Source organism: Lithobates pipiens, unplaced genomic scaffold (assembly GCF_037356315.1).
Source record: "Lithobates pipiens isolate NorthernLeopardFrog02 unplaced genomic scaffold, aLitPip1_a1.2 Scaffold_13, whole genome shotgun sequence".
Taxonomy (NCBI): Eukaryota; Metazoa; Chordata; class Amphibia; order Anura; family Ranidae; genus Lithobates; species Lithobates pipiens.
Window position 1 is genome coordinate 148,934,396 of NW_027507718.1, and position 25,968 is coordinate 148,960,363.

Genomic DNA, 25,968 nt, shown 5'->3' on the forward strand with positions numbered 1-25,968 from the left:
GGGTGTGGAGATAAGTGAGGAAGAAGGGGGGAGGGAATAAGGAGATTAGTGGAGGGGGGGGTTAGGGCGGGTATGGGGTCCACAGAGGCCGAGCAACCCCCCTGTATCAAGCACCAACCATCAGGCACCCAGCCCACCAGCAGAAGAATGTCCGCCCCATCCAAGATTCACGCCAGGGAAATATTCTCAACTACTCAAGGCATCCCCTTCCAAAAGGGCCCTGCCTTCCCTAGAAAATATGAATATGTTCCAACCCAACAATGTCTTAGTAAATTTCTCATTCTGGCCCCTGTTTGTTAAAATTAAATCCTCCATTTTCTTGATGCCCTCGACTTTTCTAAGCCACATACCAATTGTCGGTGGTTGCGTGTTCTTCCATCTCAATGGAATGCACACCTTGGCGGCATCCAGTAGGTGCCGGATCAAAGAAGTTTTATATTTCTTTCAGGAAATATTCGTGGCATGGAGCAAAAAAAAGCCATCCGGAACAGGAAAATCAGTAAACTTAGAGATCGTTCCCCTAACCGTCTTCCAGAACCGCTCCAGAAGAGGGCAGGACCAAAAGACGTGGAGAAGCGTCCCCTCTTCCCTCCGACATCTCCAACATCTGTCTGACGATGTCGGAAAGATCCGGTGCAACCTCGCCGGGGGATTGTACCATCTGGTTACAATCTTGAAGTTAGTCTCCTGTGTTCTTGTACAGATGAAAGATTTGTGTGTAAAATGTAGGATATTTTGTTTTTGATGTGTCGAAAATCTGCACCGCGCGTCTCTCTCCCAAGCCCCAAGACAGCTCAGACTACTATCATCCGGTGACGTAATCAATAACTGATATGTGGCGGACAGTGCATGGGGCATGGCGCCTCCCTCTGAGCAGTAGGCTTCGTAGGAGGTCAAGCTTTGATTGAATTTATCAGGGGGGGTCAGGGACTGCAGAAAGTGGTTTAGTTGAGATGCTTTCCAAAAGTCTAATTTGTACGGACCCTCTGGATCCATAAGATCCGTAGTAGTTGCCCATTTGCCCCCCTTAAAAAAATGGGAAGCCTGGAAGATCCCAGACCTCCTAAGGGAACAAAACGCTGGGTCTGTGACTCCAGGAGAAAACTCCGGGGTCCCCAGAATCGGGCGGAGCAGGGAAAACTGCGATACCAGCCCGGTGCTCAGGAAGAGAGACGCGCAAATGCGTGAGGTTACCCCCTACAATAGGATGGCTTTTCACACTGCTTGGTAATTGATTGTGGCACCATGGGGCTCTGATCAGTGCTATCCCAGTTTGGGCCTGCTCCAACTGAGTCCACAGTTTGGTAGTTTGGTGTCTGTTCCAATTTATCACTCTGGTCAGATGTACGGCCTGATAGTATCTACGAAGGTCAGGTATCGCTAATCCCCCTTGGAGTTTCGGTCGGGTCAGCTGGCAGTAGTTAAGTCGTGGTCGTTTGTGTGCCCATATAAAGTCAGATAACAATGCTCTGGCCTGTAAAAAGTAGTGAGAGGGGATGTGAATCGGCAAAGCCTGCATAAGGTAGAGAAATTTAGGGAGGACGCACATCTTAACGATGTTGCACCTGCCCAGCCACGAGTCCAATCCCTTGTTCCACTTGGCAAGCAGGGTACGTATTGTCGACAGTAAAGGGGGGAAATTTAAAACAAAGACTTGGGATACAGATGGAGGGATAAACGTTCCCAGATATTTCAGGGCTGTATGAGTCCACTTGAATTTAAATTCCAGATGGAGCGTTGCCTGAAGACGTGGGGGGAGATCGCTTCAGATTTATGGAAATTAATTTTCATATTTGAGAGGTTGCCATATTCTCTAAATTCTTGCATCAAATTGGGAAGAGAAATCGTTGGGTTGGTCAAGGAAAATAACATGTCGTCTGCATATGCAGCTATATAGTGTGTCTCCTACTGGGATTCCCGTAATATTCGGGTTAGCTCGCACCTTGCGCAGGAAAGGCTCCAGCGACTGGGCGAAAAGGAGGGGGGACAGCGGGCATCCCTGGCGAGTGCCATTGCGTATCTCAAAGGGTTCACACAGAACCCCATTGACCCAAACCCGGGCCGACGGGTGGGAATAGAGGGAGCCAATTCATTAGCCTCTCGCCAAAACCCACATGCCTCAACACAGAAGTCATAAAACTCCAGTTCACCCTGTCGAAGGCCTTCTCCGCGTCTGTACCCAGGAAAACACAGGGGGTCTTGGATTTATTGGCTATGTGCAAAAGGTTAAGAACCCTAACCGTATTATCTCTCGCTTCCCTGGTGGGTACAAAGCCAACCTGGTCTAGGTGGATCAGGGACAGGAGAAGGCCCTGTATCCTGGATGCCAGTAATTTCGTGAATATCTTAAGATCCGCGTTGAGTAGCGAGATTGGTCTATAGCTACCACATTGCGAGGGATCCTTCCCATCTTTAGGGAGCACTGTGATGTGGGCTAGCAGGGATTCTCTTGTAAACGTCTGTGTGGTTCCCAGTGAGTTGAAGAATTTAAGCATAAAATTCCCCAGTGACGGCAGCAACATTTTATAATATTGGGCCGTGAACCCATCTGGTCCCGGGGCCTTCCTATTCTTCGCCGCCCCTACCGCCGCCTGTAGTTCCTGCTGGGCGATAGGTTCTTCCAGAGCCCTACTCAGTTCCTCTGGTAACTTGGGCATGGCAGATTCGTCTAAATAGTCCTCAATATGGGTGTGTGAGAGGGAGGGGGTCTGTAAGTTATATAGAGACCCATAAAATTCCTTAAATTCCCCCGCTATCTCCCATGGAAGGGTAGCTTTCCGGTTGTGTGAAGTCACAATATGAGGAACGTAGTTTGCGAGCGCCTGGTCTTTCAAAGTTTGGGCTAGGATTCTACCGCACTTATTGCCGGATTCGTACGAAATTCGTCAACACTTTTGTAGGGGCGCCTTGGCTCGGAATTGCATTAAGTCGGTAATTTTCATCCGCAGAAGCCTGAGTTCCTTTTCGCCCGCCGGGGTCTGGACATGTTTATGTCTGGCCTCGGCTAGATGTAGGTCATGAAGTAATGCTGTCACCTGTGCAGTACGTCGCTTTTTGATGCGCGCCCCATGCTTGATCAGCACCCCGCGTATGACCGCCTTATGTGCCTCCCACACTACTCCCGGGCTGGTCGACATGACTTTTACCATAACATTGTTATTCTTCAAGTTCCACTTGTCAAGCATGTTGTTTCGGTTTCTCTGTATTCTGTTTTTTGAAAATAAAATACTTTGAAAGTAAAAAACGCGAGACTTAAGTTTAAATTTCTGTTTATTTATATCAATGGTTTGCAATGTAGGAGGTACAGGATTCTGGCAAATAACCAAAGAGTCCTGTCCATGAGTGTTATCTGATTCTGAGTCAATAGCACCTTCGTCATAAAGTAGCATTAAGTCTCGCAATGCCCTAAATTCTTGCATGGTGAATTGTTTATTTTGTTCAGCCAGTTCTTTTTCTAAATTTAGTTTTTTCCTATCTGGGTCATAAATAAATTTGTAGGTAAGATTACGGGCAAACAGATAGAGATCCTTTATTGTCTCATAGATATCAATGATTGTATTTGTCATGGCTCCCCCGGGCTGGTCCCTCATTTGAGCGGCTTGAGGAGTTTTTTCTCCCCCCCCCAGCAGCGGACATGTGGTGACCACAGGAGGACGGATTTGGCTCTATGTGATAGCCCCTTCCGTCCTCTTCACTCCACTGCAGACACTTTTGCCTGACAGGGAGGATGCGCGCGCACGATATTACGTGCCACGCTTGAGCTTTGGTCACCTGACCTGGAGATGCGTCATTTCTGGGTGGAGTTACGGCGGACGGGCGCTGACTTTTAATCATACACTCGTCCTGCCGTGCCTCCCGAGCTCTCCCCTGATACCATCCTTTTAGTGGGATACTGTAATTGCGCACGCGCCATTTTCGCGCCTGCGCATTACTTGGAAATTACGTCGGGGAGCGTCCAATGACACTCCAACTACTTCCGGGTTGGGGGTGTATAAGGCGCCGCTCTTGAATGTCACTCTCAGAGTGGCGCCAATGATGGACACACACACCTCTTTTTTCCCAAAGGTAAGACAGCTGATGAGTGAGGGAGAGGGGGGTCTCTCTATACCACTCCCCCCCTCCTATATATTATACCTACCTCTAGCCAATTAGTTAGTGACTATATTTACTTTACATTGTTTTATTTGTATATCATCTCCTTCCTTAGAGCCGGTTCACACTGCGGGCGATGCGAGGCGACACGACTTGCCTCGCCTCTATCTGACAAGTCGCCCCCGTTCTGTACAATGGAACCGTTCTGAGAGGAGCGACTCGAGTCGCTCCGACTCAGAAAAAAGGTTCCTGTACTACTTTCGGGCGACCTCGGGGCGACTTGCATTGACTTCTATACAGAAGTCATCTGCAAGTTGCCGCTGAGGTCGCGGCAGGTCGCTGCGAGGCAAGTCGGTGTCGCCTCGCATTGCCTGCAGTGTGAACCGGCCCTAAGAGTAACCTTTTTTGGACTCCTTGGGGGCTTTTCGTTGAAGACACCTTTTGTTGTCTAGAAGGCTTGAAAGATCAGTGAAGTGAGATGTTTAATTTTAATCTCTCATTAACCTGGGCAATTCCGGGGTAGGTCCTGACCATCACCTTATCCTATTTGTATTGTCAATCACTATCTATGCGTATGACCCATGGACCACTGGGTGTTCAGTTTGATATGGCATAATCTTTACTTACTTTAAGCTATAGCTATTTCTCAACGTTCTAGCCTATATGCTGTACAATTTCATCCATGGGTTACAATTTTATGTTAGCTCTATAGCTAACATAAAATTGTAACCCATGGATGAATTTGTACAGCATATAGGCTAGAACGTTGAGAAATAGCTATAAAGTACAATGGGGTGTCCCATTGTACTTTACAATTTTTTTTACCTTTAGTGCAAAGCGCGCCTTCTTACGTATCACCCCCCGTGCCCGCTCCCAGGGGGGCACTCTATTTTAGGGTGTCTCACAATTTGTCGTCTCTATGCTGAGGAGTAAAAAAGTCCTTGGGTGAGTCATGACTTTCTTATGTTTACTATCTCTGGTTCCAATTATCTAATTTCTTAATTGTCATGAACTTTTTTAAAGGTCTTACTTGTTCTTTTGTAATTATTGAATTATCATTTTCTTGTGTATGTTAGATATTGTAGGTGACGTCTCCTGAGGAAGCGGCTCTTTTGCCACAAAACCAGTCGAGCTATACGTCCACTCTACACTAATGTAAAAACCCTTTCTGTATGGGGTTTTCAGCCATTTTTTGTATGACATTGTCGATTTTATGGATTGACTATTATTATTATGTCTGCCTGATTATTGTCTGTATGTACACATACTTGTTCCTCTCTTTAGCTATTTTCAATAAAATTTAATTAATTCAAAAAAAAAATATATATATATATAGAAAAAACAGCCTTTGTGATACAGCATAAAAATTATTAATATTAAAAAATGGTTTTAAATTGTCATGCAAACATACTGTGTATTTGAAGCAAATGTTTATTATTTTTAAACAATAACATGGTGTGGGTGGTTTTCTGCCAGTTACTAGCTGAGTCACATTCCTTCAGCCTGTGTCTTAGAACAACAGGGAGATGAAGCCTCCATCAATCTACTTGTAATATCCCACCCCCATAGTGTTTAGCTAAATAATGGACATGGAGGAGGAGGGAAGCAGTGGGCTGTCATTTACTGTGTATACACCCACGTGTGACTCTATAGTCACATGGGCTGCTCAGATGTGATAGGGAGGAAATGCTCATCATAAAAACTCACTGAAAAGTGAGCATGTGCAGAAGCTGCTAACACTGCTCTGCAAAATCTCCAAATGCATTAGGAACACAACGCAGGATCAACCAGGATTTTTGCAGTATAAAAAAAAACAAATGCAATAGTGACTGAGTGAGTATAAACAGCATGTAATACAACATTTATTGATAGTTTTTATGATGTGGATTTAGTGACATGTTAATCCATTCTCTGCAAAACCTTTCAATAGTTGCTCCTGGATCTCTCGATCCAGCACTGTCCCATCTGCAGAAGCTCTTCTCCCATCTCCCCTCTCCCATAGGCTTGGGAGAGAGCAGCCAAGCATGCAAATATGAACTTAAGAGAGGGACTTAATTTTTATATTCCTGATCTTGATACTGATACATGTTCCAGGTCAAAGAATATGAAGTACAAAAGCCTGTGGTTAGTGTAATAGCCAGGCAACTAGCATCTTCAGAAGGAAGGCAGCAATGGCAGCCCTCATGTTCCTCATAAAAGATTTGTATTAAGGTCAAAGCGAACACCATGCAAGCCCCTTGCAAAGCTAAGGATATCATTTTTAGCTTCTACCAGATATCTCTGGATGCATTCTGTAGCTTTGTTGGGCTGTGTTTAAAATAGAGATGGTGCATCTCACCAGCAGGGAAACTGATAGTAATAATATTCTGATAGGGGTTCTAACCTTTCCACACTCTAAAATGTAAAAACAATATGTATATGTTCTCTAAATACATTTTAAATGCAGCCTATCAGTGGTGGCTGCTCAATAAGGGGCGCAGGGTGCCGCCCTCCCTATTTATGCATCCAACCCCCTAATCTACATGAGGGGTGCTGGACGTATGGATTCCAATGTGGTATTTTTTTTTTTTTTTTTTGGAAGCATGTGATTAGAGCCAGAGGCTTCAATAGGCTTCAAAAAAGGGTGGGCTCGGGGCACAGAGCACTGCACCCCGAGCACACCCACTTGTGTGACAAAAGCGAATAAATACTCACTGCTGTCTTCCTCATTCTCCTCCTGCCCAATCAGCAAGTCCCAATTGACCAGGGAATCTTAGGACTGCCACAACCCGCCTCCCACGGGGGAAGGGGGGGGGGGCGTGTTGGTGTTAGTTTGTGCCGCCCCTCCCCAAATATAGTGAGCACCGGCCGCCACTGTGACCTATTGGCTACCCTATAGAATTTGGGGCTCCTACTTGGATTTATGGAGATTGTTGGGGACTTTCCTGACTGACAACTCAAAGGATTTCTCCCTTAGTGCCATTTAAACCTCCTCAACATCAATCACAATGTGAAGAATAATTTCACTTTTCACGTGTCATGTGGCAGTTCGGCGCTCTGTCAGGGTGTAAAAAGAGTTTATGAAGGCAGGATTCTCATCCAGGCAGGCTGAGGGGCTCCAGGCTTTCTCAGTTTCCTCATTGTTTAGTAAAATCCATTCCTTCCCCAGCGTGCCCTATTTGACTTTACAACAGGTGGCTTCAGCAGCTGGAGTGGGCAGGAGAGGGAGGAGTAAACATAGCCTGCTATGGGATGGATTCTGCCTACCAGGAGAAGGTAAGCTGGGCTGAGCACAATGTAGTCAGTACACATCGTTTCATAGTTTGTAAGGTTGAATAAAGACACCAGTCCATCCAGTTCAACCTGAGTGAGTGTCCCTACCCTCAAAGAGCCCACAATCTAAGGTCCCCATTCATATACTAGGGCCAATTTGGGACAGAAGCCAATTAACCTACCTGCATGTCTTTGGAGTGTGGGAGGAAACCGGAAGTACCCGGAGGAAACCCACGCAGGCACAGGGAGAACATGCAAACTCCAGGCAGGTAGTGTCGTGGTTGGGATTTGAACCAGTGACCCTTCTTACTGCTAGGTGAGAGTGCTACCCACTACACCACTGTGCTGCCCGTGACATACACACGCATGCGTGTTTGAGCTTTGGGGTGACACACCCTAATGCAAAAGGCTGTGCACATCTATGATGAGGAGTAAGGACACCCCCCTGTTCGGTTCGCACTAGAACCTGCGAACAGACCTAAAGTTCGTGTGAACTTTAGAACCCTATTAAAGTCTATGGGACTCGAACGTTCACAATTTAAAGTGCTAATTTTAAAGGCTAATATGCAAGTTACTGTCCTAAAAAGTGTTTGGGGACCTGGGTCCTGCCCCAGGGGACATGGATCAACGTAAAAAAAGTTTTAAAAACTGCAGTTTTTTCAGGAGCAGTGATTTTAATAATGATTAAAGTGAAACAATAAAAGTATAATATTCCTTTAAATTTCATACCTGGGGGGTGTCTATAGTATGCCTGTGAAGGGGCGCATGTTTCCCATACTTAGAACTGTCCCTGCACAAAGTGTAATTTTGCAAGGAAAAAAAGTCTTTTAAAATCACTTTCCATTGTCGGCTCCCGTAATACAGAGAACACTCAATGAGCGTTCTCTGTATTAGCCGACAATTCATTCATTGATAAAAAAAAAAGAAAAAAAAAGCTTGGGGGTTCCCCTAAATTCAATTACCAGGTCCTTCAGGTATGGATATTGGGGGAACCCTGTGTCAAATTAAAAAAAAAAATTGACGTGGGGGTCCCCCTAAATATCCATACCAGACCCTTTATCCGAGCACGCAACCTGGCAGGCCACAGGAAAAGAGGGGGGACAAGAGAGCGCCCCTCCTCCTGAACCATACCAGGCCACATGCCCTCAACATTGGGAGGATGCTTTGGGGGTCTGTGACCCCCCAAAGCACCATGTCCCCATGTTGATGTGGACAAGGGCCTCATCCCCACAACCCTGGCCGGTGGTTGTGGGGGTCTGCGGTTACATGTTTTGAGTTACAGAGGAGGTCTAGGGCTAGAATTATTGCTCTCGCTCTAACGTTCGCAGCGATACCTCACATGTGTGGTTTGAACACTGTTTTCATATGTGGGCGGGTCTTACGTATGCGTTCGCTTCTGCATGCGAGCACATGGGGACAGGGGCGCTTTAAAAAAAAAAAAAAAAATGTATTGTTCATTTTACTTTATTTATTTTAGTTTGACATTTTATTCCCCAAAAATAAATTTTTTGATCACTTTTATTCCTATTACAAGGAATGTAAACATCCCTTGTAATAGGAATATGGCAGGACAGGTCCTCTTTACAGTGAGATATGGGGTCAATAAGACCCCACATCTCACCTCTAGGCTGGGAAGCCTGAAATAAAAAATAAAAAAGATTCTGGCTTTGATCGTATTGGCGAGTTGGTAGAAGCATCGGAGGGCGGCGGGAGGGGATGTCTATGGCTGGGTATTGCAGGGTATCTCCGAGTATGGCTGGGTATCTCCGGGTATGGCAATTTATGGCAGGCTATTGCAGAGTATTGGCAGGGTATTGCAGAGTATTGGCTGGAATTGTACTGCAGAGTATTGGTGGGTACTGCAGAGTATTAGCGGGTATTGCAGAGTATTAGCGGGTATTGCAGAGTATTGGCGGGTATTGCAGAGTATTGGCGGGTATTGCAGAGTATTGGCTGGTATTGCAGAGTATTGGCGGGTATTGCAGAGTATTGCAGAGTATTGGCGGGTATTGCAGAGTATTGGGGGGCATTGCAGAGTATTGGCGGGCATTGCAGAGTATTGGCGGGCATTGCAGAGTATTGGCGGGTATTGCAGAGTATTGGCTGACATTGCAGAGTATTGGCAGGGAATTGAGGGGTTAAATTTCGGTGAGCAGCGATGTGGGCACTGCAGATGCAGCCCACAGCGCTGCTGACACCGATCTCTTCCCCCTCCGCTGTACCGATCGGGGGAGGGAGGAACAGGCGTCATAACATGACGCCGGTTTGTTTACAAGTGATCACTCCGTCATTTGACGGAGCGATCACGTGGTAAACGGCCGCGATGAGCATGCGGCGGTCATGGATGCTCTCGAGTGCGTGCCCCAGGAGGCGTGCAAGAGCGGAATTCTGGGGGGGACGTCATATGATGGCCTCCCAGAGTTAAACAACCTCCCTGTAGCCGTCATTCGGCTACGGGCCGGTTGTTAAGTGGTTAAAAAAAAAGAAATTAAAAAAAGATTCCCGCGGTGGTAATCCACTCTTGCTATCCAGAGACGGATGATCATCTCTCCGGGGTCCAGCGATGGCTGATCTGATCCAGCGACGGGGGATCTCACAGTCCAGAACTGTCCATACATGCATCCGTCTTCGGTCTCCACTGCGGAGACACTGCAGGGATCCCAGCGCTGACGTTTCTTATATTAGGAGGGCGGGGCCACCCGTCACCTGACCCCGCCCCCTCTGACGCTGTGAGGGAAGCCATGGAGTTCCACCGTGACGTATGGGTGACCCCGCCCCCCTCTGATGTAACGCAGGTGATCCATGTCCCCTGAGGCAGGACCCGGGTCCCCAAACACTTTTTAGGACAGTAACTTGCATATTGGCCTTTAAAATTAGCACTTTAGATTTCTCCCATAGAATTGTACAGGGTGTTCCGGCTTTTCGAATTTGCCGCCAACAGCCCAAATTGTTCACTGTTCGCTGAACAGGCGAACAAGCAATGTTCGAGTCAAACATGAGTTAGACTCGAACTCAAAGCTCATCCTTAATGAGGAGGTAAGCAAAAACGTATACAAAGGAGTGGCTGTGGATGTAGTAAACTTAGATTTTGCCAAAGCAATTGACACACAGTTCCCCGCACACATTAATGTGTAAATTAAAGACTACAGGCTTAGAAAAATCTGTTTTCTAAATGGATAGAAAACTGGATAAAAGATAGTATTCAGAGAGTAGTGGTTAGTGATTCATATGCCGAATGGTCTTAGGCTATTAGTGGTGTACCCCAAGGTTCTGTGCTGAAACCAGTGGTGTATTTAGGTTGTGTGCTGCCCTAGACCTGACTAAACTTGTGCACCCCCTAATTTAAATATGACCCACCCCTTCCTGTTTAAGGCCTGCCTTGTCAGGTGTAAACCACACACTTTGTATCTAGGCTCCACCTTTTCCTCTTAGAGCTCCATCACCTCTTCAGCTGTACATTCAAAGTAGGTACCAAGTGCAGCCTCATCAGCACCCATCAGTGCAGCCTCACCAGTGCTCATCAGTGCAGCCTCACCAGTGCCCATCAGCGCAGCCTCACCAGTGCCCATCAAAGCTTTCTCATCAGTGCAGCCTCATCAGTGCCCATCGGCACAGCCTCATCAGAGCCCATCAATGCAGCATATCAGTACCCATACATGCAGCCTCACCAGTGCCCATCAGTGCTGCCTTATCAGTGCACCAGTGCCCATAAAAGCAGCCTCACCAGTGCCCAGCAATGCAGCCTGATCAGTGCCCATCAGCGCAGCCTCACCAGTGCCCATCAGCGCAGCCTCAGCAGTGCCCAGCAATGCAGCCTCATCATTGCCCAGCAATGCAGCCTGATCAGTGCCCAATAAGGGTCTCCAACTGCATTCTAATCACACCTGTCCTGCACACCTTAACATACACACAAAGTGTGTGCATCAGGGGATGGAGTATGGATGCAGTTGATGGGGCGGATCATAAGGAGGTGGGGCAAAATCATTGGCCTTTTCAGCAAAACTGTGTTCACTCCAAATAGAGACATGTGTAGTTAAAGACATAACAACAAAAAAAAGAAAAAGAAATATCCATCAGTCTTAAAGAGGAAGTAAACCCTGATGGGTTTACTTCCTCTTTCATTCCCTGCAAAGGTAACGCATAATGGACTACTATGCATCGCATAGTAGTCCATTATGTGTCACTTACATGACACAGGAGCCAGCGATGTCACCGCTGTCCCCTGTAGTCCGGCGCATCCATCTTCTCGGTGGGTCTCGCCGCTCCGCATCTGTCATTCGGCGAAGCTGCGATGACGTCACTCCCGCGCATGCGCACGGGAGCCGCCACGCGTGGCATATTGGCCGTTGACGATGCCGCACTCAGTACGCCTGCGTGCCGCTGTCTACGGCGCATGCGCCGTAGACAGCAGTGCATGTCTTTCGGCAAATATCTCTTAAACCGTGTAGGTTTAGGAGATATTTCTTGGACCTACAGGTAAGCCTTAATCTAGGATTACCTGTAGCTCAAAGTGTGTTGTAAGGGTTTACAACCACTTTAAGGTCACTTTCACACTGAGGTGCTTTACAGGCGTTTTAGCGCTAAAAATAGCACCTGTGAAGCACCTCTTATGCCACCCCAGTGTGAAAGCCTGAGTAAGGCTGGAACCCTTACTTTTTAACATTTTTAAAATGATATAGAGTCTGGGATTAAAAGTCCCATTACAGTCTTGCAGATGACACCAAGCTATGCAGTGAAATAACATCCTTACCGGTTGTCGCCAACCTCAATGCACTGTTTAGCTGGGCAATCATGTGACAAATGAGGTTTAATGTTGGTAAATGTAAAGTTATGCACTTGAAGGCTAAAAATATGCATGCATTTATCAAGGGGAAGTACAATTGGAAGAATCAATGGTGGAGAAGCTGCAGTTTCCAAAGCGAGCAAAATCTTCTTTTGTATTAAGAGAGGTATACAAATCATTAGTAGGACCTCACCTGGAATATGCAATTCAGTTTTGGACACCAGTTCACAAAAAGGATGATGGGGAACTGGATGCAGCAAAGGCTAACCAAACTGATAACGAGGCATGGAGGAGCTCAGCTATGAGGAAAGATTAGCTGAACTGAATTTATTCTATCTTGAGAAGAGGGAATATGATCAACATATATACATACATAAGTGGTCCATATAGTGAACTCAGTGAACTCAGTGTAGAATTATTCACTTTAAGGTCATCACAGAGGACAAGGTGGCACTCTTTATGTCTGGAGGAGAAGAAATGTAATCTCCAAATGGGGAATGCAAAATCTGGTGCAGTTGTTCACTGTTATTCACTGTATCAGCTTCTAACTTCTGCTAGTTCAATGAAACTTTGATAAAAAAAAAACTGGAAGCTGATTGTTTTTTGCACTCTCCAGTTTTAGTATAACAATGCCTATAATGCTTCTTGTACAGAGGTCAGAGAAAATGGCTGGCTAGAATTGCTTCACTTATAGCAGCTCCCATTTGCTTAAAGCAGGAGTTCCGCCGTTTTTTTTTTTTTTTTTGTTTAAATCAGCAGCTACAAATACTGCAGCTGCTGACTTTTAAAATATGGACACTTACCTGTCCAGCGTGCCCGTGATGTTGGCACCTGAAGCCCATCTGTCGCTCGGCTCTCGGGTGCTGCCACCGCCATCTTCGCTATGGGAATTAAGAAGTGAAGCCTTGCTTCTTCACTTCCCAGTTCCCTACTGCACATGCGCGAGTTGCGCTGCGCAATACGGATGGTCCCTGCTGTGTCTGGGACCCGTGTGTTTCCCAGCAGACAGGAAGTGGCATAAATACCCACAGATTCTGCGGATATCTATGCCTGATGAGCGGAAGTTCCACTTTAGGGTGGAGCTCCGCTTTAAGGCAAGCAGGCTAGGGTACTTGGTTGTCCCTAGGCCTTATTACACAATGCTATATTCTCTGGACAGAGAGCACTAGAGGCTAAGCAAATGGTAAAATTAAAGGGGTCCTGTGGTACAGGGATTTACAGATTTCCACAAAGGTTACAGAGACTGTTATCTGAAATTGCCTATTTACTGACCAGAGACATGGTCAGCAAATAGGCAAGTTGATAGTCGATGCAACAGAGACCGTGATCAATAAAAAGGCAAGAGATCAAGTCAGGGAGCAGACAGAGATGGTGGTCAATAATAGTTACAGATTGGTTCAGGCAGAAAATGTGTGGTCAAATACCAGTCAAAGGTCAATTAGCAGAGCAGGCAGATCAGATACAGGCTAAATTAACTGCAGAATTGCCTGGCAACAGGATATGGCGAGTCTGGGTCATGGTGGATCCTGAGATATGACCGTGTCACTCAGGGTAAACAGGACCTCCTGAGTCAGTGGGCTAGATTGTGCCTGTGATCAGCATATAGACACCATAGGTTGTACCACTACTCTAAAACTGGAAAACTGTCTGGGACTGACACAGTTCTAGAAAGCATCATAATGCAGAACCTAGTGTTGAAGGACAAATGCCACTATATTATCAAAATTATTGGGACACCTGCCTTTACACGCATGTGAACCTTAATGTCATCTCAGTCTTAGTCCATATGGTTCAATATTGAATTGGCCCACCCTTTGCACCTAAAACAGCTTTAACTCTTCTGGGAAGGCTGTCCACAAGGTTTAGGAGTGTGTTTATGAGAAAGTTTGACCATTCTTCCAGAGGGAGGTCAGGCACTGTTGTGGATGAGAAGGCGTGGCTCACAGTCTCAGCTCTAATTCATCCCAAAGGTGTTCTATCGGGTTGAGGTCAGGTCTCTTTGCAGGCCAGTCAAGTTCCTTCACACCAAACTCGCTCATCCATATCTTTATGGATCATGCTTTGTGCACTGGTGAGCAGTCATGCTGGAACAGGAAGGGGCCATCCCAAACTGTCCACACAAAGTTGGAAGCATGACATTTTCCAAAAATTTCTTGGTATGCTGATGCCTTAAGACTTCCCTTTACTGGAATTAAGGGGCCAAGCCCAACCCCTGCAAAACAACCTCAAACCATAATCCCCCCTCCACCAAATGATTTGGACCAGTGCACAAAGCAAGGTCCATAAAGACATGGATGAGCGAGTTTGGGGTGGAGAAACTTTACTGTCCTGACCTCAACCCGATTGAATACCTTCGGGATGAATTTGAGAGTAGAATGCGAGCCATGCCCTCTCATCCACATCTGTGTCTGATCTCACAAATGCGCTTCTGGAAGAATGGTCAAACATTCCCATAGCCATACTCCTAAACTTTGTGGACAACCCTTCCAGAACAGCTGAAGCTGTTATAGCAGCAAAAGGTTGGGAAAATTCAGTATTGAACCCTACAGACTAAGATTGGGATGCCATTCAATTTCATGTACATGTAAAGGCAGGCTTTCCAATACGTTTGGTATTATGGTGTATCTTTGTCCCATCCATGGGCCTACTCACAGAGTGAGTCTTCAAGACTAGTTCACAACAAAGTCTGTATGCTAGGTGAATGGGGAGTACCAAAAGCAGAGCCCATGTCCACGGGTCCGGCAGGCCCGTCGATCTTTGGTCTAGCATGGTCCAGGTCCAGCCTCCAAGACAGTACCAAAAAATAGACCTGGATAGCTGCAGTGTAGTGATCAGCTCAAGAAACTAAATAAAAATCGTGAGTAGAGGAACATCCTTTAAGTATGTTATACTCAATGAAACCATATATTTCCAAATTTGTTTTCACAAAAAAATAAGAGCGTCACTATAGGAAATCAATTGCCTGTATAATCACAAAAGTAATTAAAAAGTAAAATGCTACATGTTAAACCTTTTTTAATCACCTATTAAAATATATCTTAACAAAAAGAAGCCCAAAAATGTAACTTTGTCTTTAAGGTTACATACCTGCATGATCTCCTAGATTCATACAAAGATCTGGTTCTGGGAAGTCTCTCAAATTAGATGTCACATTACAAGCGTCTACGAACTGGTATTGGAATGGACTGTTCTGGTGATCTGACTGTGCATCTTCAGATATTCCACTATCACTGGCTGCTGGTGACCAAAGGTTTGAATCCAAGGGAGAGTCAGCTGGCAACAGTAATGGAGACACAAATGCTTCATTCTCCTGTGTTGAGATCTATATAAAAAGATATTTGATAAGTGAATCCAAAAATGATTTCAATATACCAATAAAACAGTTGTTGAAATACTTACATTTGTCCCTGAGACAGCCCAGATGGACTCAGCGGGTGAATATTCATGGCGAAGAATGCCATCCTGGCAGTCAAACAATAGATCTAGAAGTTCCAAACTCTGCATGCCACCCTGATCATATTCACTTAATTCCTGTGTTTAGAAAAAGTAGAGAGTATTTCATTTTGGCATGGATCAGGACAACTGGACAACATCTGGCACATGTGAAACTGACCCAAAAACTTACTGTGGGTGAATGCATATTTTCTGTTTGCAGTCTTTGACTTTAATAGAAAAATCAGTTATGGTTGTAATGGTAACCAGCAGACTGAAAACAAGTTTGTTTTCTAAAAATATACAGCAATATACAGTTGTACTCATCAACAATTACATTAGAAGTTTTTTCAATTTGTCAATACTCCCAGCTGATAGAATTACTTAGAAAGGGGATTTCTAAATGGTTTGTTGCTCTGACTGAAGAACCTTCTCTGCAATTTCAAATTAAACTTCCTTTCCTCCCATCTTAAATTGTGATCACATGTCCTCACCAGGAACCTAGGATTAAACAAGTTATTACCAGAAATCAAGGTGGATTGTGGGGTGACCAACTAGCAACACATTCCTTGTAGCATCTACATTTAAATTATTGTGATAGTGGGACTTTCAAGGTGCTAGAGATCACAACACAAAAAATACATAAAAATTATATTTTATTGGTACAATTCATTAGAAATCTAAAAAGTACAATGTATTTAAAAAAAACTATCCACATATATCAGCATATTCACAGTACTTAAACAGATTTTAAATCACAAATATCTTAATTCTCTGGTGGGCAAGTAGTGAAATTCAACATGTTTTACCATAAGGCTTCATTAGGAAGGAAAACACATGTCCACATAGGGTAGGGTTTCAAGCTCACACACCATTGTTGACAATTGATAAAATCAATAAGTAAATACATATAAAGAAATACATGAACAAAAATACATAATAATTTCATTTTCGTTCCTGAATTTTCCAAAAACTTGTGGCAAAAAAATTACATTTTCAAAAGACTCACCATGCATTTCAGACAATGTCTCAGAGTGTTTACTTTCCAAAATTTAGTAATTTTTGGGCATTTGTATTGTCCTGGTACTTCAGAGGCTAGTAGGTAGTCAGAAAATTAGCTGTATAATTTATGTTCCTTGAAAGGCCAAAGGTGCTTCTTGAATTTTAGGCCCCTCTATGCATCTAGGCTGTGAAAAAAGCCTCATACATGTCGTATATCCAGGTATTTTAGGGTGTAATTATAAGTAGGCCTATGCTGTGTGTGAGAAATAACTTAAAATGACAACTTGTGAAAAAAACACATTTTATAAAATTTCTTAATTTTTTAAAAAAGTGTGACAAACAAAAAAAATATTTACTAAATACCTTGAAGTGTCTGCTTTCCAAAAAAGGGTCATTTTGGGGTATTTGTACTATCCTGGCATTTTAGGGCCTCGTGAAAGGAGATTAGTCTACAGTACAAAAGGATTGACCACTTTTTAAATATGCATACTATCATTTGTAGACTAACTTTTACATACATACAAAGTACTGGGTTTTTTACCAAAGAAATGTAGCAGAATAGATTTTGGCCTAAATTTATGAGGAAAGATTGTTGCTAAATTTTATAGCAGAAACTAAGACAATTTTTATTTTTAAATAACATTTTCTTTATTTTTTCGTGTATATACAGCACCTTGCAAAAGTATTCACTCCCTTGGCTTTTTACCTATTTTGTTACATTACAGCCTTTAGTTCAATGTTTTTTTTAATCTGAATTATATGTGATGGATCAGAACACAATAGTCTAAGTTGGTGAAGTAAAATTAGAAAAATATATACATAAAACTATTTTTCATAAATAAAAAAATGATAATTGGCATGTGCGTATGTATTCACCCACTTTGTTATAAAGCCCATAAAAAGCTCTGGTGCAGCCAATTATGTTCAGAAGTCACATACTTAGTGAAATGATGTCCACCTGTGTGCAATTTAAGTGTCACATGATCTGAGGCTGCAACACCTAAGCAAGAGGCACCACTAACCAAACACTGCCATGTAGACCAAGGAACTCTCCAAACAAGTAATGGACAATGTTGTTGAGAAGTAAAAGTCGGGGGTTAGGTTATAAAAAAAATATCCAAATCTTTGATGATCCCTAGGAGCACCATTAATCTATCATAACCAAATGGAAAAAACATGGCACAATAGCAAACCTGCCAACAGACGGCTGCACACCATAACTCATCTCCCGTGCAAGGAGGGCATTAATCAGAGAGGCAGCACAGAGACCCAAGGTAACCCTGGAGGAGCTGCAGAGTTCCACGTCAGAGACTGGAGTATCTGTACATAGGACAACAATAAGCCGTACGCTCCATAGAGGTGGGCTTTATAGCAGAGTGGCCAGAAGAAAGCTATTCCTTTCAGAAAAAAAACAAAATGGCACGTTTTGAGTTTGCGAAAAGGTATATGGGAGACTCCCAAAATGTATGGAGGAAGGTGCTCTGGTCTGATGAGACTAAAATTTTACCTTTTGGCCATCAAAGAAAACGCTATGTCTGGCACAAACCCAACACATCACATCACCCAGAGAACACCATCCCCACAGTGAAACATGGTGGTGACAGCATCATGCTGTGGGGATGTTTTTCAGCAGTCGGGACCAGGAAACTTGTCAGAGTTGAGGGAAAGATGGATGATGCTAAATACAGGGATATTCTTGAGCAAAACCTGTACAACTTTGTGTGTGATTTGAGGCTGGGACGGAGGTTCACCTTACATCAGGACAATGACCCCAAACACACTGCTAAAGCAACATTTGTGTGGTTTAAGGGGAAACATGTAAATGTGATGAAATGGCTTAGTCAAAACCCAGACTTCAATCCAATAGAAAATCTGTGGACAGAATTAACAATTGCTGTTCCCAAGCGCAAACCATCCAACTTGAAGGCGCTGGAGCAGTTTTGCAAGAAGGTTTGGGCAAAAATCCCAGTGTCAAGATGTGGCAATCTCATGCCTTTTGTGTGTTGTGTTTCCTCCCTTTAAAAACACTTTTGATCAATATTTTGATCACTAACCATACCTGCTATCCCCTTTAACCTGGAACCTCCACACGCTTAGGTGGAGGTAGTCCTGACCAAAGAGGAAAATACTCCATTGTGGGGAAAATAATAGCTGAGCAGCTTTTTTCATTACAAAATGACTTTTCATTGTAAAAAATAAATACATATTTAGAGAGTACTGGCTGTACACTCCTGTGGCCAGAATGGCCTTCTAGCTTAATTGTTGGTATGCTGACTTATCAGCATATGTAAACACAGACAATTCTACATAAAATGGAAGAGGTACAAAAGACAAATATGACTTCAACATGGCTAAACTACTTTTCAAATATATATATATCCCTTAGAATTAAAGTAATTGAATCATAAAGTAACCTAGACTGTGATCGCAAGAGGGAAACAAATCAAACAGAGATTTCTTTAATTTAGTCATTTTTTGCAGTGTCTGGTGTGGATCCAGGTGACTTTTCCTTCAAGTTTTGCAAAACTGTACATGAAATAGATGCTGTATTGAGTCTCCAAACATTTCCTTATATATAAATGTCTCTTAACAATGCACAAGTCACCTGGCTTTATTTTTAGATCCTTCCAAACTTTTAGGATCTGGAATTGGGGAGAAAACACATAAATGAGTTTGTCAAAAACCTTGGACATGCCCTAAACTTGGGAAGTATTGGGAACAAATCTTTCAAGTTATGTCTGAAATTACCAAAACAGTCATTCCTCCAAATCCCTCACTGGCTCTATTATCCATTGATCTTGATCGATATCCTATCCAGTTTAGAAATGTGTTTACACATATTTTGCTGTCAGCCAGGATCAGTATAATGAGGAACTGGAAAAATCCTGATCCTCCTTCCATAAAAGAAGTGATAGAATCGACTCAAACTCATTACATTTATGAATCAATTCTAGCTCTTCGGCCTCACAAAAAAGAACATACTCATAAAATATGGCAGCCATGGTTAAAATGGGCTAGTCCCCAAAACATTGCACAAGTTCTTTGTTCCTAGATAACTTGAATTAAAAAATTACTTACCCCGCTCTAATATTTTAATCTTTGTTTTGTATCTATTAAATGACAGGTTACTATTACTGTCCCGAACAAAGTTTAGCACCCATAGGGGTGTTCGGGAATATATTTAGGTTCATCATCTTTGAATTACTTAAATTGGCAGTATATAAATATATGAAGATAATATTGATATTACTTTTGTGTATTGTCTCCACAATGGATGTATTAATAACCTCCTGATCGTTATCTTTATTATCCCGACTATAATTGAGATAATTAATATGGTTTTCTTTATATTATATTTTTTATTATTTTTGGATACTATTATCTATGTATCTAACTACTGTAACTGATCTGTTATTTAGTCATAATTTCTGTCATTTGTCTTGATAAAAATTTAAACTTTAATAAAAACTATTGATTAAAAAAAAAAACTTAAAAGATCAGCAACATTCTCTCTGAGATGCGAATGGAGGACTTCAGCTGCTGAGACAAAATATATGCAAGTGAGTAACACACTCCCAGACAAAATCCCATAGGGAGAGAGTCCAACATCCCCCTTAGGGGCTTGATAAAATATAATAAAATATTCAGGCAAAAGTTTTCTAGTTTCTTACTCTACTTTGTCCGCTACATTGTAAACAGCAGGGAGTGTAAAAATAAAACCTTAAAACTTCTAGTAAGGACTCTCCTATAAAAATGATTTCCTCTGTTACTCTCTGTAGATTCTGCACTCTGTACTTAACCACTTAATAACCGCCCTATAGCCGAATGACGGCTTCAGGGCGGTTTCTTAACTGTGGGAGGCCGTCATATGACGTCCTCCCAGAATTCCGCTCTCACGCGCCCCCTGGGGCGCGCACTCGAGAGCATCCGTGACCGCCGGGTCCACAGGACCCGGCGCATCACGGATCACAGTAAACGGCCGCTCGTCGCGGCCGTTTACCACGTGATCGCTCCGTCAAATGACGGAGTGATCACTTGTAAACAAACCGGCGTCATGTTATGACGCCGGTTCCTCCCTCCCCCTCTCTGTACCGATCGGAACAGCGGAGGGGAAAGAGATCGGTGTCAGCAGCGATGTGGGCTGCATCTGCAGTGCCCACATCGCTGCTCACCGAAAATTAACCCCTCAATTCCGTGCAAATACTCTGCAATACCCTGCCATTACTCTGCATTACTCTGCAATACCCTGCAATACTCTGCAATACCCTGCAATACTCTGCATTACTCTGCATTACTCTGCATTACTCTGCATTACTCTGCAATACCCTGCAATACCCTGCAATACTCTGCAATACTCTGCAATAGTCTGCATTACACTGCAATACTTTGCATTACCCTGCCATTACTCTGCAATACCCTGCCATTACTCTGCATTACTCTGCATTACCCTGCATTACCCTGCAATACCCTGCAATACCCTGCAATACTCTGCAATACCCTGCAATACCCTGCAATACTCTGCAATACTCTGCATTACCCTGCAATACTCTGCAATACCCTGCAACGCTCTGCAACACCCGCCAATACCCTGCAACACTCTGCAATGCTCTGCAACACTCTGCAATGCTCTGCAACACCCACCAATACCCTGCAACACTCTGCAATGCTCTGCAACACCCGCCAATACCGTGCAACACTCTGCAATGCTCTGCAACACCTGCCAATACCGTGCAACACTCTGCAATGCTCTGCAACACCCTCCAATATCCTGCAATGCTCTGCAACGCAATACTCTGCAACGCCATACTCTGAGATACCCAGCCATACTCTGATATACCCAGCCATACCCAGCCATAGTCGGTGATACCCTGCAATACCCAGCCATAGACACCCCCCCCCTCCCGCCGCCCTCCGGTGCTTCTACCGACTCGCCAATACTATCAAATCCAGAATCTTTTTTTTTTTTTTTTCAGGCTTCCTAGCTTAGAGGTGAGATGCGGGGTCTTATTGACCCCACATCTCACTGTAAAGAGGACCTGTCATGCCATATTCCTATTACAAGGGATGTTTACATTCCTTGTAATAGGAATAAAAGTGATCAAAAAATTTATTTTTGGGGAAAAAAATGTCAAACTAAAATAAATAAAGTAAAATGAACAATAAAATTTTTTTTTTTTTTTAAAGCGCCCCTGTCCCCATGTGCTCACATGCAGAAGCGAACGCATACGTAAGTCCCGCCCACATATGAAAACGGTGTTCAAACCACACATGTGAGGTATCGCTGCGTACGTTGGAGCGAGAGCAATAATTCTAGCCCTAGACCCCCTCTGTAACTCAAAACATATAACCAGTAAAAAAAAAAAAAATCGTCACCTATGGGGATTTTTAAGTAGCGACGTTTGGCGCCATTCCACGAGCCTGTGCAATTTTGAAGAGTGACATGTTAGGTATCGATTTACTCGGTGTAACTTCATCTTTCACATTATGCAAAAATTGGGTTAACTTTACTGTGTTTTTTTTTTTTAAGCACAAAACAGTTTTTTTTCCAAAAAAAAGCATTCGAAAAATTGCTGCGCAAATACCGTGCGAGATAAAAAGTTGCAATGACCACCATTGTATTCTCCAGGGTGTTTGCTAAAAAAAACATATATAATGTTTTGGGATTCAATGTAATTTTCTAGCAAATAAATGATGATTTTTACATGTAGGAGAGAAATGTCAGAATTGTCCTGGGTGCTCCAGAACGCCTGATGGCGCTCCCTGCATGTTGGGCCTCTGCATGTGGCCGCACTGTGTAAAAGTCTCACACATGTGGTATCGCCGTACACGGGAGTAATAGCAGAATGTGTTTTGGGGTGTAATTTGTGGTATGCATATGCTGTGTGAGAAATAAACTGATAATATGACAATTTTGTGAAAAAAAAAAAAGTAAAAAAAATCTTGATTTTGCAAAGAATTGTGGGAAAAAACTTCAAAAAACTCATCATGCCTCTTACTAAATACCTTGGAATGTCTTCTTTCCAAAAAGGGGTCATTTGGGGGGTATTTGTACTTTTCTGGCATGTTAGGGTCTCAAGAATTGAAATAGGCCGTCAGTACTTCAGGTGTGATCAATTTTCAGATATTGGCACCATAGCTTGTGGACTCTATAACTTTCACAAAGACCAAATAATATCCACCAATTTGTACTTATTTTTACCAAAGATATGTAGTGGTATAAATTTTGGCCAAAATTTATGAAGAAAAAATTACTAATCTGCTAAATTTTATAACAGAAATGAAGAAAAATTCATTTTTTTACAGAATTTTCTGTATTTTTTCTTTTATAGCACAAAAAATAAAAAACCCAGTGGTGATTGAATACCACCAAAAGAAAGCTCCATTTGTGTGAAAAAAAGGACAAAAATTTCATATAGGTCCAGTGTTGCATGACTGAGTAATTGTCATTCAAAATGTGAGAGCACCGAAAGCTGAAAATTGGTCTGGTTATTAAGGGTGTTTAAGTGCCCAGTGGTCAAGTGGTTAAAAACTACTTCTGATAACACTTTTTTACTGTGGCCTTTGCAGTAGCATTTGCCACTGGACATCCAGAAAACATGTCCATACAAACAAAATACATACCCGTAAGATCCTGACTTTGGCATCTGGATATATCTTTTTGTTATCTCTGGAAGGGATGTTCAGCTTTTGGTAACATCTTTGGTAACAGGTAAAACAAGAATTGGTATGTTATAAAAACAAACTGTGGTGAACCCTGGCTCTATCCCATGCTCATTTACTAAGGCAGCCATAACTGCTTGTGACTGATGACACGGTCCATGTGTCAAGCTGAAGGGAAAAGAGTGGCTGGCAGACATAAATGATCACCTTTTCCAAACTTTTGTTTCGTAAGAAGTTGCCCTTTGTGGACCACTTGTTCTTCTCGTTCTGGGGTCCTTAAAGTTGAATTATTAATCCCAGCTATACTGGGCCAGAACTAGGGTGGAATCTGTGAGTTGCACAGACCCAGCAAGTGTTCGGGGCTGTAAATGCAGCATCCTTAGAGTTGCCTGGTCTGCTTCCATATGTGAGTTTTACTGTTAGTATGGCTACCTCAGCAAGAACCTGGAAGGCTGAAAACAGGTGATCAAATTAACTTGGCGTGCTTGATTGGTTTACCTGCCAAAGTAAAAAAAACTTCTGGCCCTTCAAATGGAACCAAAGCTCTCTCTATCTCCACTATCTATATAAATATATACTCTTTTTATAGCTCACTGGCTTTGCTAAAACATGGAGCTCTGCTTCTTGAGCTGGGGAAAAAGGATCCAATGGCTCCGAATACAGAGTATCCTTCTGGGTGATAAACTGCATACTCAGTATGGGTATGGCCATCCTAGGTATAAAACCAGGAATAACACTACAAAAACGTAAATATCTGGGTCTTCAGGGAGTGTGTCCTGCACTGGGCTCACAGCAGCTGATTCCCACGTCATCAATTTAACATATGTGGTTTTTCTTTGTCTCCAGCCTCCTCTAATAGAGGCAATAAGGTGGCTGGATTCAAATGTTTGCATTTTTCATTGTTAGATTTGTACATAAACAAACAAAACAAATTCATATTTTGAACCTTTCACTAGACAAACATTTAGTTAGCTATATATTTGCTGTGCAGAATTGTGGATTATTAAAAATTAAATATTTGACCAAAATAATGTGTGTAACTTTTGTCTAATAGCACCTTTGCATAAAGCTACAGCTCTGATATATACTTCATTACTGGGTCCAGCTTGCATAAATATAACAATGGCTTGTTTTCTATCATGCTGTTTGTGTAAGAACTCTAGCTTCATGTTTCAAAAAGACAACTCTTTCCTGGCAATATTATAATAAATGATAAGAATACCCTGCGGTCATGCAGAGATGTCCATAAACCCTAAATATTCTTCTACTCATACCCACTGCACTTACAAGGAAAAGGGGCACATCATTTCACAATCCACACATTCTGCTTTGGATTTCAAAAATAAAAATACATAAAAACAAAAGGACCAACAATATGTATGATGGACCAGAAAGCACTCGGCCATCAAAAACTATAAACCAACTGGCTGCAGGCAGCATCTATCCTAACAGGGTGTGTGGACTTGATGTGATGGGTCTGTTATATTTACATTTTATTTATTATTACTCTCACATCATGGACCACACATCAAGTTATTATCAGACTTTAAGATTTAATTTTTGTAGAAAAACTTCTTATGTATCCCATCCATCTTGGCTTTGTTAAACATTATTGCAGCTGTATTCAAATTAACCACCTCATCTTAATCTTTTTTTTTCTTTCCACTCAATAAATGTAAAATTACAAAATTGTTATCTTAATCTAAATTTCTAAATTACCAATTTCCCCATTAACCTGGATTTCATTTCCAACCAAAGGTTGTCTAAACCAGTTTCAATATATCTATATTTATTAATAAAATTGTTAAACTCATATTAGATATTAATACTCATATGATAATTTCAATATCACACACTAATATATATGCACAGATAAATGTTCTTAAAGGGGAACATATTACTTAATTTTACTCAATTTCTCTCTTTTTTTTTTAATGCACTGTTTCCACTATCAAAGGCTATTCAATTTGTGTAAGACATGGTTAAATGTAACCTTGATTTTACCTTGTTTGGAAAACAGATTAAAAAATAATTGTGATCAAATTGTTTATCATTAGATTCGTTAACCCGACACATTTTGTTATAAATGTTTTGTCTAAAAAACTGAAATTGGCATGGTGTCCCTCCAGCTTATCACCAACCTCTCATCCCAGCTACATTCTTTCAGGAGAGCACAAAAGAAGGGGGTCACATCTGCGTACATGACACATACAAGCGATAGAACTAAAGGTTCCAGCATTCACAAACATACACAAATATATCTCTCTAAAATTGCTTACATTGTTCCCATTTGTACACAGCACATGCATATCATTCTCTCACTTTATTTTAACACTATTTAATACTTCCTTGCTTAAACTTCTGCTTTCTTTATTTTGTTCTGATATCTTTTACATCCAATGTATTGTAATACCACACTTCACATACTGTACCTTCTATGATCAGCCAGGCAGCCATAGTGCTCACCCCATCTTCCCTCTCTGACAACATATAAAGCATTCTGTTTTAACTCTCATTACTGTTTCTTGACTTTACTAGTTGTAGTGCCTGACCCCAAATTCATCCCACAACTTAACATCAAAAAGTCCCTTTCTGCCTAGTGTTAATTGTGAACATCCTGCTCACATAGATAGCTTTTTATCTAGCTGTATACTCTGCATGATTCCTTGTCCCTGTGGACTTACCCTTTGTGGATCCCTGTCCACTTTAACCATTAATCTAGGGGCTCAGTATATGCGGAACCGCAC

At 42.6% G+C, this 25,968-nt stretch overlaps 1 protein-coding gene across 1 annotated transcript in view; it reads right to left on the reverse strand.

The window, feature by feature from the left end:
• Positions 1-25,968, reverse strand: part of CREB3L3 (cAMP responsive element binding protein 3 like 3) — a 533,749-nt gene that overhangs the window by 264,208 nt on the left and 243,573 nt on the right. Inside the window, exons 2-3 of the mRNA XM_077475725.1 lie at positions 15,527-15,658; positions 15,215-15,449 (exon numbers count right to left, since the gene is read on the reverse strand). Of these exons, the coding sequence (XP_077331851.1) occupies positions 15,215-15,449; positions 15,527-15,658 (367 nt within the window). The remainder of the gene's footprint in view (positions 1-15,214; positions 15,450-15,526; positions 15,659-25,968) is intronic.